Genomic DNA, 15,143 nt, shown 5'->3' on the forward strand with positions numbered 1-15,143 from the left:
CTGTGTGTGCAATGGGACCACAGCGGGAAGACTCACTGAGCAATGACCCCGGGCAGCCCTGGTTAGAGGGGGCACCAGCATTCGGCCACAGGGGCCGAGACTTGATCATGTGACTCTTCCAACAGCCAGGGGGCTGTCACCCCTCCTATGCTGTAGCTATTGAAGCTGAAGCTGAGAGGCTAAGAAACTCCTCCAGAGTTGGTGGAAATAGGATCAGTACCTGCTTCCTGCAAACCCGAGCTCTGGAATCACACACCATAGATGGGTGTATGCCTGGGTGTGCACGTACACACACGTGTTTACAACCCTGGCGGGGCAGTCTTCTCAGGAAGGAGTTGGCACTTCCCCCGAGTCTTCTACTGAGAACATTCAAAATGTGCCTTTATCCTTACATTTGAGTAGCAGCCTCCTCTGGGGGAGAAACAGGGGCCTTAGATGCACACAGACCTAGATTCCAGCTGTCACTTCAATTCTGGGTGTCTTTGGACAAGGGACTTAACTTCTCTGAACCTCCATTTGCTTTATGGACTTACTCTGAAGATTAATGAGATAGGATCTGCAGAATGCCCATTCAGGGGTCTGGTCTATAGTATGAATTCATCCGTCCATCCGTCCATCCATCCATCCATCCATCCATCCATCCATCCATCCATCCAAGGGTGTATATTCCACTGAAGCTAGTAGCTCCCCCTGCTGGCTATATCTGGAATAAGGCCACTTTTCTTTCTAGAATTAATAACTCTTTGAGAATTAGCCCATCTTTATTTTACAAGTGAGGAAACCGAGGCCCAGGATGGGACTCATGAGTCAGAGCTGAGATCCATACCGGGTGGCACTCTGTCTCGTCTTGGGCCATAGTGTCCATGCCCAGCCTGCTCTGAGCTCTAGCTCCTCTCCCATCTGAGAACATTTCCTGGGCTTCTGCTCTAGGGTGGCGCTGTTGGGGCCTTGGGTTTCCACTGAAGGAAGATGGAAAAGTACCAGCAGGGCAGGGGGCACAGAGGACAGCCCTGGTAGAGATGGTGGGAATCTGAAGGGGTCTGGAGAAGAGGAGTGGCAGACTGGGGGGAAGAAGAGAGAGGGCATTCCAGGACGGGGACCCAGCACAGGCAAAGGGGAAGGGAGAGGATGGGTGGGGGAGGTGCAGTCTGTGGGCCGCAGGGGAGCAATGGGGGATACAGCTGCAAGCTGGGATTCAGGCAATGAGGGCCTCAAGACTCATTGTTCCCAGTCTGCTTTCCCTCTCTCGATGCATTCATTCATCTGACAAATATTTGTTGAGCTTCTAATCTGTGCCAGGCCCCATGAGGGTGACCCAGGCAGACAGAGGCCTTGCTCGTGAGAACTCACAGTCAAGCAGAGGGGACAGATTGAGAAAAAAGCCCTTTCGAATGTGGTGGGGACCTCAAAAGCGGTGAAGGGGGCACAGCCGTGGTCTAGGGGCCTGGGAGTGCTCCCTAGGTGAGGAGGCATTTAAGTGGCTTACCCCAGAGGTCTAGGTCTTTCCTGAGGCTGGGTCTTGGGAGTAAAGGGAGATGGGAGGGTCACAAAAGCATCCCCGTGGAAGGTGTTGCACAGGTAGAAGGCTGAGGTGAGGGGCACGTCAGGCGAAGGCGTTCCGTTTGGCTGGAGGGCAAGGTCAAGGAGGGTGCTGGAGCAGGGTCAGGCCGAGAGCTAAATGAAGGACTTGTAACTGATCTTCAAATGCACCTTTCTGCCCAGACCCTAAGATGGCAGACCCTGTATATCGTGTCACAGAGTTTGGCTGTTTCCCTGGGGGCACTGGGGAGCCATGGAAAACTCGAAGGCAGGAGAGGTTCTCTCAGGCTTGTATGACAGTTCACTGTCCGCACTGCTGACCAATCCCAGGTCTCTGTCAAACTTCAGAAGCTTGAGTTAGTCATTAGGATCTCGATTTTGAAATTAAGAAATCGGGGCTCGCAGAGGGACAGTGACTGGCCGAGTCACACTGCAGAAGCCCTCCTGTAGCCCTGCTCTCCAGTCTGCCCTCATGCCTGCAACGAGTAAGTGCTGGGTCTCTGGCTTTGCCCTCAACGCTGTGTCTTCCGCTTCTCCGTCGCAAACCGGGCTTGTAGTTGCACCAGGATGAGACCCCTTTGGCTGGAGGGGGTGGGCCGGCCACACTACATGGACAGACTGTCCCCAGGAACGGGCCTCCCTCTCCCTCCCCTAAGGGGTAGGAGCTTTGCAGGAGTGGGGTGGGATGGTTTGCGGGCGCCGTTGGATCCCTGAGCCTCTCTCTGCTCAGGCAGCAGCCTTTGGACACCCAGACTATAACGTGTCTGTCTTTCTTCCACAGATGAGTGGGGCTGACACGGTCGGGGATGATGATGAAGCCTCTCGGAAGAGAAAGAGCAAAAACCTGTAAGTTGGAAAGATCCCTGGTCCTCAACCTTGCGGTCAGGGAGGCTCCCCAACCCCCTCTTCTTCCTCCGTCCTCGGGCTTGTCTCTCCTCCAGGGGTACAGGTGGGGAGAAGGGGCTGTGCCCAGTCCTGCCCTAGACAGACACCAGTGAACAAGATCTGAAGACTTGCCAGCGGCCCCAGGGTGGGCTCACTAGGGTCCCGAGCATCCTGCACTGCCCTCGGCATTCATGCAGTGAGGCAACATGCTGATTCAGTACCTGGAAGCCCCAGGGAACCAAGCAGAGGCAACCAGCCAGGTTGTCCTGGCCCTGGCCCAGCCTCTGAGCCAAGCAGTGACTGAGTGACCTTGACAAGAGCTTTGCTGCCTCTGAGAAAGAACGCGGGATTCCCCCTTTCTCCTCTTGAGCTCTCGAAGGCTCCAGTCTTGGGCATTGCCAGGAGGTGGCGCTGCTGGTCCAGGTAGCGCATCCCACACTCCCCAGCCTTTCTGGCCAAGGTCTGGGGCCTTACACATCTGTTCTGGAGGTTTGTTAGAGGTGCCAATTAAATGAACAGAGTGTATGTGGGTTCTCCTTGGGTCTCCTTGTACACCGGGGCCCCAGGCCCTGGAGACTAGGGGGACGGATGGAGAGGAGGCAGTGGGGTACATGGTAGAGCCAAGAGGGAGCCCCCCTCCCCTCCAAGTCGTGTAGTGCCCACCATTATGTACCAGTTGGGCCTGGGGGAGGGGGACAGGAGTCTTCCCAGATGCCTCCTACAGCCATTTCCCTGGCCTCTACTTTGGCTGGCGTCCATGACTCTAGAAACTCTTTCTCCCCCAGCTCCTCTGCCCTTGTTTCTGGGACAACTACAGGCTTCTCTCACTCTGCAGCCAGGAGCAATCCCGCTTTCTAGGGAAGGTGACATGCACCAAAAATAGCCCTTTGCGCCAACCAGGTATCACCAAAGCTCCCAGGGGTGCAGCAGCAGAGGCCCACGAGGGGTGGGCATCTGGGGTGCTGGAGCCGTCCAGGGCCGGTCCTAACTCTAGCCTCCCTTCAGGGCAGGCGCTGCCTTTTGAATGGCCGAAGCTCACATTCTTAAAAGCTTCGTCAAGGACTCTTAGAATCTGGGATAACAGTAAAAATAACTAATATTTATTGGGCCAGGCACTGTTCTATGCACATTCCATATATTATCTAATTTAATCTTTACCATTATTTTTCTTTTACATTTCCTTTTTTTTCTTATGTGCCCTATTTGACCAATGAGTATAAACTGAAGCAAAAAGAAGTTACTTGTGTCAGGTCACACAGCAAGTATGTGGCAGAGTGGGGATCTGATACCTGGCATGCTGGCTCTAATACTATAAATATAAATATATTTTTTCCCTCAGAGCCTGTTCTATTGAAGCTCAGTGTAGAGCATTCTGGAGGAGGTTCACAGCAGCCCTGCTAGTAGCCTTTGGGCCCCTAGTGGTGAGAGTTCATTCTCCAGAGGGCACTCATTCCATCCCTTCATGGCTCTGATTGGAAGAAAGTGCTCCTAAGCTTCCTCTTGTGGGTCCCTGTTCTGCCTTCTGGACCCACGTGGGAACGCATGGGGCCCGTCTGAGCTCTGCCATCCTGTCAGACAGACCACTATGCCCCAGGAAGACAAATGCGGCACCCCAGTCACCCCCAGGCATTCTGAAGGCCCCGGTCCTCACCCAGAGGACTGCCCATCCTTGGACTCCTTGGCCTTGGCTCGATGGCTTGGACCTTCTAGAGCAGGGTCCTCATCCCTGGGCAGCTGCCCCAGACCCTCTGGACACAGCGGGCCTCCTCTCTCTTCTCCCCCCCCCCCCCTCCTGTGCACTTTTGCCCTAGGCAGTGTGCTAAAACTTTATGCGCATTTTCCTCTTGCTTCTCACAACAGCCCCAGGAGAGGGTAGGTACTATTATCACCCCTGTTTGGTGGATGGGAACATTTGACATTCTGAGAGGTGAGGTAACTCGACCCACCCAGAGCGCACAGTTGTCAACTGCTGGGGATGGGATTTGCCCCCGACGCTGTGTGGCTCCAGGGCCTCCCACTCACCCTCCACGGGGAGGTGGGTACCGTCTCCCTCACCGACTCACCCAGGGGGTCCCGGAGGTCTTAATGCCGCTTTAAGCTCAAATAACCTCAGAAGCATAAGTACTACAAACTTAACAAACACCCATTTGAAAGTTGAATTATTTAAATTTCTTTTACACTTATTTAGCTTTGTGATTTTGCCAAGGCATTTTTTATTTTAACCTTTGGTTTCAGTCAGCGTTTTTTATCTTGAATCGGAAGAACAGAGACCAAAACTTAAAATTAAAAAAAAATGTATCGTTAAAAAAATTCACAAAACTCAATGTGCATTAAGAAATTACATAATTAAAATTCCATATGACAGTCGGGAAAGTTTACGGGACTTGTACTCCTGAAGTTATTTGGGCTTGAGACCGTACTCAGACTTGTGGGACATCCTGCATGTTCCTGGATGCTTCTGTCCGAAGCCAATGACTGAGGCCGAGGCCAGCTGCCAGGAGCCATCTGGAGGTGCCCAGGGTAGGGGGTCTAGCGACAAGGGAGGCAGACGTGAGCATGGGGCATTGAACCCCTTTCCCGCCAGCAGCTTTGCCCAGTCCCGAAATCGGCTGCTCCCTGGGGGAGTGGCAAGGCTAAAAATGCTTCCTAGCTAAAAATAGCCAGTCCTGCCACCCCGGTGGGCAGAGCCCTCCCCCCTCCCCTTCCAGCAATTTGCTGACTTGTTTTCTCCTCCTTCCCCTGGCGCTGCCATGGCAACGGGGAGGCCGGTCACAAATAACCGGGTCTGGCTTTTTGCCGCCGGGCCCCAGAGGCCGCCCCTCGCAGACACATGCCCCTTTCACGGGCTCCCCGTCAGGGTTGGCCAGGAGGGATATTTTTTTTTCCGCTCCCTGTCCTGGTCCCTCCCATTTCCTGGCTCCTCCTGTCTGAGTCCTGCCGGCCTGTGCCTGGGAGCCCCAGTCCTCCGGCCGGGATCCCGGCGAACGAACGCTCGGCTGAGCCCGCGCCGCTGCTGCCTGCCGCCGCCTGGGACGCAGGCTGGGGAGCAGACCCTCCCGGGCCCCAAGGTGGGGGGCCTACAGAGATGCTCCGGGGCATGTACCTCACGCGCAATGGGAACCTACAGAGGCGGCACACGATGAAGGAGTAGGTGCCCCCGCCGCAGCGCCTCCTCCCCGCCCTGGCTTCGCAGGGGCCGAGCGGGCCAGGCTGACCGACCCCCTTCTCTGCTTCTGCCCGCAGAGCCAAGGACATGAAGAACAAGCTGGGCATCTTCCGGCGAAGGAACGAGTCCCCTGGGGCCCAGCCAGCGGGCAAGGCAGACAAAATGGTCAAGTCATTCAAGTAGGTCCGCTCTGCACCCCTGGGACCCCTCAGGCACTCACTGGTCCCCAGGGGAGCAGGGCTGGTGGTGGGGTTAAATGAAAAGGGGATTTTTGGCTTGGTCCAGCCCTGGGTTGGATGGAGGCTGTCTTTGAGGGAGCCTGGTACCTAGCAAGCCGCAGCCCTCATGGGGAACAGCTGCTCGGGGAAGGCCGGCCAGCCGGGCAGGGGCAGAGGCGGGAGCCAGAAGGGATGCGGGCCCAAAGAGAGGGGCTGGGCCCCCTTCTGCGCTCCCCAACTGGGCTCGGCCACTGCCCAGGCCGAGGGCCGCTAACAGAGACCCCCCAGCCCCAGCCTCCCCACTTCCCCGAACCTCCTGGTGCCTCACTGTGCCCCTTCCCTCGCCCCTCAGGCCCACCTCAGAGGAAGCCCTCAAGTGGGGTGAGTCCTTGGAGAAGCTGCTGCTTCACAAATGTAAGTGGGGGCCAGCCGGCCTGCTCCCCTCTCTGTGTGATCTCCCCCCCACCCCCGCCGCCCATTCCTCTCCTCCTCTCCCAGACCTAGAGAGTGTGTCTGGTCCCAGACAGGTCGCCTTTCCCCCTTTCCTGGGTGCCGTCAGGTATCCCCGCTGTTGGGAGAGGCCGAGGCCCTTGGGCTGGCCTTGGAGCCGGCTTCTGCCAGCCCCTCCCTGTCCATGGGAGCTGGCCCTGCCTGAGAGAGGCCACTGGGACCTGTGTGCTCAGGCCGATTCCTGGAATAACAATAAACATTTCCACGTACCGAGGGCTCCCACTGGGCCAGATGTGCCCCGTGTCCCTTGGGCAGGGTCCCCTCTGATCCTCACAGGGCTCCAGCACATAGACTCCTGACCCCCGCTTTACAGATGGGGGCTCTGAGGCACAGACAGGGGAGAGACATGGCCAAGGCCCACGAAGAGGCAGTGGCAGGGGTGGGTCCACCTCCCAGGGCTCCTGGCTCTTAGAAATGGTTATTTTACTAAGCTCCCAACATCTGCACCCTAAAAGGCCCCTAGAGGGGAGGTTGGGGGGGGTGTCCAGAGGGCAGAAGGGACTGGTTCTGCCTCTCACCCCAGGGCTTGGGCTTCTCGTCACAGATGGGTTAGCGGTGTTCCAGGCTTTCCTTCGCACCGAGTTCAGTGAGGAGAACCTGGAATTCTGGCTGGCATGTGAGGACTTCAAGAAAGTCAAGTCACAGTCCAAGATGGCAGCCAAGGCCAAGAAGATCTTCGCTGAGTACATCGCGATCCAGGCGTGCAAGGAGGTAAGGCCTCAGGTGGGGCCCTCAGGCCCCCCAGCCCCAGCCCCAGCCCCATCCCCAGCGGCCTCTCAGTGGTCACAGGTACGTGGCAGCCTCAACAAGGAGCTCAGGAATGGGAGAGGCCAGAGCAACTCTTGGGGACTGTGTGTCCAGGGTGGAGAGGGAGCAAGCTGGGGCCCTGGGAAGAACAGAATTCCGTCGGTAACGGAAATGGCCACTGTCAAGGCGCCGTGTGCCAGGCATGCGCCAGGCCCTTTGTGGATGCGCTCTTTTATTTGATCCTCACGACAGCCTGTAAAACGGGTTTAATATTCTTTTCACTTGAAAAATGAGGAGACCGTCTCCGAGAGCCCGGGTCGGAGTCAATAACATCTAGTGAGCTTCTGGAGGGCCGGGCGCTGTGCGCAGAGTCGCGGGGGGTGATCTGTTGATCGGCTCCGTATCTGTTTACGTGGATGACCTTGCTTCGTCTTTGGCGCTCGTTGAGGAGTAGACCATCCTTTCTAGCCTACAGATAAGATAAGGGGGCCTCAGCACGTGGGCGACTCGCTTAGGGTCACAGGCCTAGGTATGGCACTGCTGGGATCCCAACCAGGCAGTCTGACCTTGGACGTGGTGATTTCAGGCTCTATAAACCACCCGCCCTACAGCGAGTGACCGAGCCAGGACTTGAATCGCTGCGCCGGGGGGCTCCACTCTGAGACTTCAGACGTGGAGCAGAGGGGTCTGGAGGCGAAGGGCTGGGGAGGTCCCATTCCTGGCCCCTTGCCCCCCAGGGTCAGCCCCCTGCAGGTGGACCTGACCCTACTGCCCTCTGCCCCCGCAGGTCAACTTGGACTCGTACACGCGGGAGCACACCAAGGACAACCTGCAGAGTGTCACCCGTGGCTGCTTCGATCTGGCGCAGAAGCGCATCTTCGGGCTCATGGAAAAGGACTCGTACCCACGCTTCCTCCGCTCTGACCTCTACCTGGACCTCATTAACCAGAAAAAGATGAGCCCCCCACTTTAGGGGCGGCAGGGTAGAGCTCCGTGTTCACACCAGGCGGGCTGGGCCCCCTTCCCACCTGCCTCTCTCCCTCTGTGACGGAGGGGGCAAGCAAGCCCCCAGAGGCTGCGTCTCCGGACGGACAGACGGACATTTGGATGAGAGGCCTGGACCAAGAGAGGCCCAGGCCACCGGAGGAGTAGAAGGACTGGCCCCGTTGGGTCCCCACTGCCCCGGTACGAGGGGGCCCAAGGGCCCTGGCAGGTCAGGGGCCCTGGCTGAGCCAGAGCGAGAGCTCAGCCTTGACCAAGTTCCTTAAAGAACTGGCTGCTGGGGCAGGGGGCCTAGCTGTGGGCTCCAGGGCTCTCCAGGGTTGGGGGGGGGGCTGCTGGGGCTCGCAGCTCAGACCCCCTGCCTCAAGTTTTATTTATTTAAACAGTAGTCGGATGCTTGGCACGTTGTCCTGTAATAGGAAATTTTTGCCTCATCGGTTTTCCTAATTTACAAGTGCAATATTTTAACCAACGCCTTGTGAAAAGCCACCTGGCCGAGAGGGTGGGCACCACTTTCCAGTTTCAGGGGACTGGCTGGTCCCAGGAGCCAGTGGCAGGCAGCTGGGCCTTCCGGACTGATGAGGCCTGGAGGGGTGGGTGCTGCCGTGTGACCTCACATAGAAATCCCGAACCCCCCCCCCCCCCGAGAGAGGTATCCCTCGGAGGCTCTGGGAAAGCGTGGCACCCTGAGACCACACAGCAGCCGAGTTCTGGAGCAAATAAAAGGCCTGTGTTATTTCTTGTTCTTGACCCTTTCTGTGTGTTCCTGGGTTTGAGCTTTCCTAAGGTGGACTGGGGCAGGGTGGGGGTCAGTCGGCAGCTTCTTCTCTCTTGCCATCACCTGCCTCCCACCCCAGAGTCACACATACTCCGGGGCTCGCGCTCCCTGCCAAGCTGTTTCCCCGTGCTAGGCCCTCTGCCATGCTTGTTCCGTGTATCCTGTCGTCATCTTCACCTGGTGGGGGTTATGCCCATTTCCCAGATGGGCAGAGTGAAGCACCGACAGGGAGGGTGACTCGTCCAAGGTCATACGGCTGGCAAGTGGCAGAGACGGGGTTCTGCCTAAGCCCCACTGGCTACCAGGCCTGTGCCCTGGACTGCTGTCCCCTGCTTGCTACAGGACAGGTGCTAGCTTGGCCACCAGCTGCCTACAGTCCTCCATTTTTCTGCCCACCACACCCTGAGATTCTAGCGGAACTTTCAGGTGGCGCAGGGCTGGTTGGTGGAGGTGGATGAGGCCAGCCTCTCAGGGGGCAGATGGGCGGGCCCACGGATGCCGTTAGGACAGAAGAAGAGCTGGGCAGGTGACAAGGAGCAGGGCTTACAGAGAAGCCCTCTGTGTCCCGAGGGAAGGCTTCCCACTCTGTGCCTAACCAGAGACGCAAATGTAGGCAAGGGCTGGTCCAAAGCCACGTTTCACTGGAGGCCCCGGACCACTTGCCTGGAGGAGGTAGAAGAGAGCCTAGAACCCAGGCCAAGCTGATGCCAGAGTCTGGGGGCAGGGGCCCAGGCGCCGCCTGGAGTGAGCCTGGCCCAGCTGGGCTGACTTCCACGAAGCTGGATGGAATTAGTGCAGGAGGGGCTGGGCCCCATCTCCCCGGATCTTGTTCCCTGCCTGGGATCCTGGGTTCAGGTCTGTAGGCTTGAAGAGTCTCACCTTCCCCTTTCTTTAGGTTCCAGGGATTCAGCCTTGGGCCAAGCCCTCCACCTACCCACCCCCAAGTTGCCATGGAAACCAAAGTCCCGCAGAACAAAGTCAGGCAGATGGAATTCCCATTTCGGAAGGCCCCACCGCCGGGTTTCCATTACTCACACTGGGTCCCTTGGCCCAGAGCGACTTTGGCTATGCTGAGCAGCTGGAGAGCAGGCTGGAGAGGTGCCTGGATCCGCCTGCCTGGGCCCTGCCTGGGCTCCCTGGGGACCTTGGCTAGCCCCCTCCTCCCTCCTGAGGCCTCAGTCCCGTCACCTATATAGTGTCTGGGCTGCTCCCCACCCCTTTTTTTAAACATGCAAGGAAGGAGCAGGCCCCTTGCTCTCTGGCAATCCCAGGCTGGTCAGTGTGGGATATGAGGGCCGTGAGGTCCTCATGTCCAGGTCCCTTCCCATTCTACAGACGGGAAGACTGAGGCGGAGGGAGGGAAGCAGCACTGCATAGAGGCGAAAGGCCTGAGCCCTGGCTCCATTGCTTGCTCCAAGCTCTAAATCTTTGAAAAAACCACCTCTCTTTGCCTCAGTTTTGTCATCTGTGAATTGTGCATATGGGCCCCTTTCCCAGAGCTTTGGTGACTAAGTGAGGTCGTGCCTGCAGCAAGTGTAGCCCAGCGCCTGGCAGGGGGTGTGCTCCTTCAGTGCCAGCTGCCGTTAGTGACATCATCACTCAGGGTCACAGGGAGGTGGGAGGCTCAAGCTCAAGGGTCCAGACCCTGATCAGAGTGGACAGGGAGCCTCCAGTCTCAGACCCCAGATCGCTGTCCTTCCAGGAACATTCAGCTGGAGGACAAAGCCAGCCTGTTCCAGGGAGTGTCAGAAACAGCTTGTCCCTGCGCCACTGGCCAGTCAGCCTGGCTGGGAGCAGTTGGGGTCAGCCTGCAAATAGGGTGTGAAGGGTGGAAAGGGGAGAGGGCACGGTTGGGGCACTCGGTTGGATGCCAGTGGGAGGGGACTCAGCATTGGCTTGCCTGTGCCAAACTTTGCCCGACTCCTTGTGGGCTGGTCAGGTCCCTCACACTCTTGGCCTCTTGGCCTGGCTTGGGGCAGACATGGTCTCTTAGACTCTCCAGCCTGGAAGAGACCACCTGATCTAAACTGCTGTCTCATGTTTGGGTCCCTTCTTGGGTTCCTGCTTGCATCTCTCCTGTGACAGGGAGCTCATTACCTCCCAAGGCAGCTCAGGAGGGTCTGGGAGCCTCTGGGGGTTCTAAAAGTCAGGATCCTGGAGTGGGGTGGGGTGAGGGGAGCAGGCCAGCAGTAGCCCCTACGGGTCTCCCACCCAGAAAGCCCCCTCTAGCCTCCCTGATTCTCTGCTTTCACGCCTCTCTGCTCCCCCCACCCTCACCGAACTCCTCTGTGCTCCCCACCCCCATGTCTCTGCCTGGCTCCTCTGCTCCCTTTGCCTACTGTCCCTTCCCCAGGTCCCTCTCACTGACAACCTACTCTAGAAAGTCTCCCTGATGCACCCCTCTGCCCCAGCCTCTCCCTCACTGCTCTCCAGCCCTCAGGCAACAGAGCCCAGGCTGCAGACAATTGCAGTTGTGCAACAGCTGTGAAACCTCTGGCTCTGCCTAGCCTCTCTCTGGCAGGGCCAGACAGGAGGAAAGGGGGTACCCTGGGCCCCCTGCCACCAGGGTGCCCCTTCCTTGGGTCGGAGGAGACAGTGGGGGTGAGGAAGAGCTTCAGGGCCAGTCCAGGCCTGCTCTGCACGGATGAGAGTGGGGCTTGAGGGAGGCAGTGCCAGCTGCTAGGCCAGACAAAGGCACACACCGAAGGGCATTCCAAGCCTTCTCTCCATCAGTCCGCACAGCAGGCCCGGAGAGGCGCAGAGTGTTGTTCTCTACCAACGAGAAAGTTCACGTTCAATGAGAACGTGGAAAAGTATGCTGGGGCTGAGCAGAGACCAGGAGCCCAATCCCTAACGTCCAGGCAGCCTCACCTCCAGCTGGACAGAGGGAAGTAGTGGAGAGCCCAGGTTCTCCTGGTCTCCGGGCCAGCTTTTCTAAGGAAGGTCCTGAGCTTCAGCGTGTGGGGAGGTCTGGTCCTGGGCTGGATCTCGGTTCTCAGTAGAGCTATTGATAAATTGCCTTACTTTCCGGAGCCTCAGTCATGTCACCTACAAAATGGGAATAATCATCCCACCTGGCGGGTCTCACGTGGACTCAGTGAGGTAAAGAATAGGTATAAGCCCTCAGCACAGGGCCAGCCACAGAGGGGGTGCCCCACGGAGGGGCAGACAGAGGGAGGTCTGGGGCTACCACTGAGCATCTAAGAGGTGAGTTCAGGCCAAGCAAGCAACCCCCCCACATCGGCTCCATGGCCAGTTTCTAAGACAAGGCCACCAGGGACTCAAGGACAAGGGTGGGGCCCCAAGGGGGTGGGATTGGGCCCGAGGCCTCAGTGGGCTCAGCAGAGTCCTGTTTGCTGCTTCAGGGGCCACTGCTGTCAGCCAGGTGCCTTGCCTTCAGATCTGTCCCACACCTGCATGTGATCTTCGATGAGGCCCCTCCCCTCTCTGGTTGGTTTCTTCTAGAAAACAAGGAGAACCAAGCTTGATTTCTGTCTGAGGACCTTCCGAAGGGGCAGATGATGTTTTGTGCTATGTGAGGGGCTGGGATCCAGGCCAGGTGTGTCGGCAGATGGTGAGTGTGTGTGTGTGTGTGTGTGTGTGTTGTTAGGACTAAAAACAGAGTTTTAGCTACTTCCCCAGATGACTGGAGGGGCCTCGGGACGCAGCCCTCGGTGTCTTCTAGCCAGGCTGAACCCAGGAACGATGTGCCGGTTATACACATACTCGTTCCTCTGACGTAAAGTCCATACCTCCCCTACGTCTGCTACGCACACACACCCCTTCCAGGCGCAAAGGCAAAGCCGACAGTCCCCAGACGTGCGGAAAGGAGACCCGCACCCACCGCCTGCTTCTGCTGCCCATTTGTGGTAAGGCTCGTTCCTCACTGGGTCTCACTTGGCCCATCTGAAAAATGGGTAGGGGGGCGTTCCAAGTTCTCTCGAGGGGCCATCTGACTCTGACACCTCAGGTTGCATTGGTTTCTGTCTCCAAAGTGCTCTTGCAGCAAGAACTGGCTTACTCCCCAGAATCCGTCCATTGCACGGCCGCGGAGGAGGGTGACAAGGAGTGTGGGCTTCAGGCGGACTGACCTGGGCTTGAGTCCAGGCTCAGATGCTTACTCACGGTGTGACTGTGGACAAGTCACTTAACCTGTCTGAGCCACTGTGTCCTCATCCAGAAAGAAGGGGTACTAACAGTTCCCACTACTAGGGCTCTCATGGGGAATGAAAGCAGGCTGTGAGCTCCCTGCTTCCCGTCTTCCTGGGCCATGTTCAGGTCCTCCCATGCACCACGCTCCCTCCCTGCGCTCAGATCTGCTCTGGCCAGAAGGGTCAGCCTCTCCCCAGGGAAAGGTCTCACTGAAATGGAAGTGGTTTGGGTTTTCTGCTTCATTTTTAATTTTGAAATAATTATATGTTCACCGGAAACTGCAAACAAATGTCCCATGTCCCCTTCACCTAGCTGCCCCAGTAGCTACGCCTCCCACAGTTACAGTACGATCTCAAAACCAAAATCGGACATCGGTACAGTGTGTGTGTCTATGTTATTTTGTCACATGTGTCGATTATGGAACCGCTATGGAAATGGAAACACAGAACCGTGTCACCACAAAGAGCTCCCTGGATACTCTTCCAGAGTCACACCCATCCCCCACCCTCACCCCTAATCCCTTGCAACCACTCATCTGTTCTCCAGCTCTATAATTTTGTTATTTTAAGAATGTTATATAAATGGAAGCATGCACTATGTGACCTTTCGAGATTGTCTGTCTTCACGCATCATAATTCCCCTTGAGGTCCGTCCAAGTTGCTGTGTGTGCCAAAAGTTCGATCCCGTTTATTGCTGAGTAGTGTTCTGTGGGATGGGTGTACCGCAGCTGGTTTCACTATTCACTTATTTTTTTTAATTTTTTTTTTTTAGATTTTATTTATTTATTTATTTATTTATTTATTTATTTATTTATTTATCAGAGAGAGAGAGCACAAGCAGGGGGAGCGGCAGGCAGAGGGAGAAGCAGGCTCCCTGCCGAGCAAGGAGCACGATGTGGGACTCGATCCCAGGACCCTGGGATCACGACCCGAGCCGAAGGCAGACGCTTCACTGACTGAGCCCCCCAGGCGCCCCAACCATTCACTTATTAACGGACATTTTGGTTGTTTCCAGTTTCCATAGGAAGCTGCTACAGGCAGTGGTGTAGAGAGTTTTGTGCGGACACAAGTTTTCATTTCTCTGGGATACATGTCCAGGAGTGCAATTGCTGGGTCTTGCAGTAAGTATAGGTGTAATTTGTAAGACACTGCCACACTGTCTGCCCGAGGAGCGGCACGGTGGCAGATCTGGCTTCCCTGCCTCTTTGCCAGCATTTAATGTTGCCGCTGTGTTTTTACTGTAACTGTTCCAATAGGCGTGTGCAGCGGTCTCATCAGGTTTTCATTCGTGTTTCCCTGATGGCTAGTGGTATTGGACATCTCGTGTACTTATTCTCCACCTGTATATCCTCCTTGGTGAAATGTCTCTTCACGTCTCCGGCTCATTTTCTAGTGAGAGGGTTTGCTTTTTTACTGTTCTGAGTTTGAGAGCACTTTATACATGCTGGGAATGAATCCTTTGTCATGTATGTGGTTTGCAAATCATTTCTCTTCAACTTGTCTTTCCACGCTCCTAATGCATCTTTTGCAAAGCAAAAGTTTTTTAATGTTGGCCAGGTTCGATTTATCATTTTCTTTTTTTTAGTTTTTTTTTTTTAAGTTTTTAATTTTAAAGTAATCTCTACGCTCATCGTGGGGCTCGAACTCACAACCCTGAGATCAATTCACACACTCCTCCGACTGAGCCAGTCAGGTGCCCCTTTTTTTCTTTTTTCTTTTCTTTTCTTTTCTTTTTTTCTTTTCTTTTCTTTTTTCTTTTCTTTCCTTTCCTTTTTTCTCTTTCTTTATTTTGTTGTTGTGGTTATACTTTTCCTGTTTTTTTCTTTTAGATCATGCTTTGGGTTTTATGTCCCAGAACTTTTCACCAATCCCTAGGTCTAAAGATTTTTCTCCTACACATTTTATAGTTTTATATTTAATCTATAGTCCCCCATTAATTCTTGTGGAAGATGTGAAGTTGAAATTGAGATTCTTGGTTTGTTTTTTGTTTTGTTTGGGGTTTTGCAGGGGGGGGGGGCACAAGAATGTCTTTGCTTTAACACCATTTGTTGAAAAGACTATCCCTCATCTATTGAATTGTTCTTTATTTTTATTTTTTTAAAGATTTTATTTATTTATTTGACAGAGAGAGAGAGACAGCCAGCGAG

General features: G+C 55.6%; 1 protein-coding gene across 6 annotated transcripts in view; it reads left to right on the forward strand.

Annotated features, from left to right (window-relative positions):
* The window catches only part of RGS3 (regulator of G protein signaling 3), a 115,395-nt gene extending 106,586 nt beyond the window's left edge, over positions 1-8,809 (forward strand). For 5 of the 6 annotated variants that reach the window (XM_057313694.1, XM_057313697.1, XM_057313698.1 and 2 more), the window contains 5 exons: positions 2,321-2,385; positions 5,668-5,769; positions 6,161-6,222; positions 6,863-7,029; positions 7,853-8,809. In XM_057313694.1, the coding sequence (XP_057169677.1) occupies positions 2,321-2,385; positions 5,668-5,769; positions 6,161-6,222; positions 6,863-7,029; positions 7,853-8,038 (582 nt within the window). In that variant the 3' untranslated portion in view covers positions 8,039-8,809. Of the gene's footprint in view, positions 1-2,320; positions 2,386-5,667; positions 5,770-6,160; positions 6,223-6,862 lie in introns of all 6 variants that reach the window. The other variant, XM_057313695.1, reaches the window with a different exon arrangement.
* Positions 8,810-15,143: the final 6,334 nt, after the last annotated feature.

This window comes from Ursus arctos, unplaced genomic scaffold (genome assembly GCF_023065955.2).
Source record: "Ursus arctos isolate Adak ecotype North America unplaced genomic scaffold, UrsArc2.0 scaffold_18, whole genome shotgun sequence".
In the NCBI taxonomy this organism is placed as follows: Eukaryota; Metazoa; Chordata; class Mammalia; order Carnivora; family Ursidae; genus Ursus; species Ursus arctos.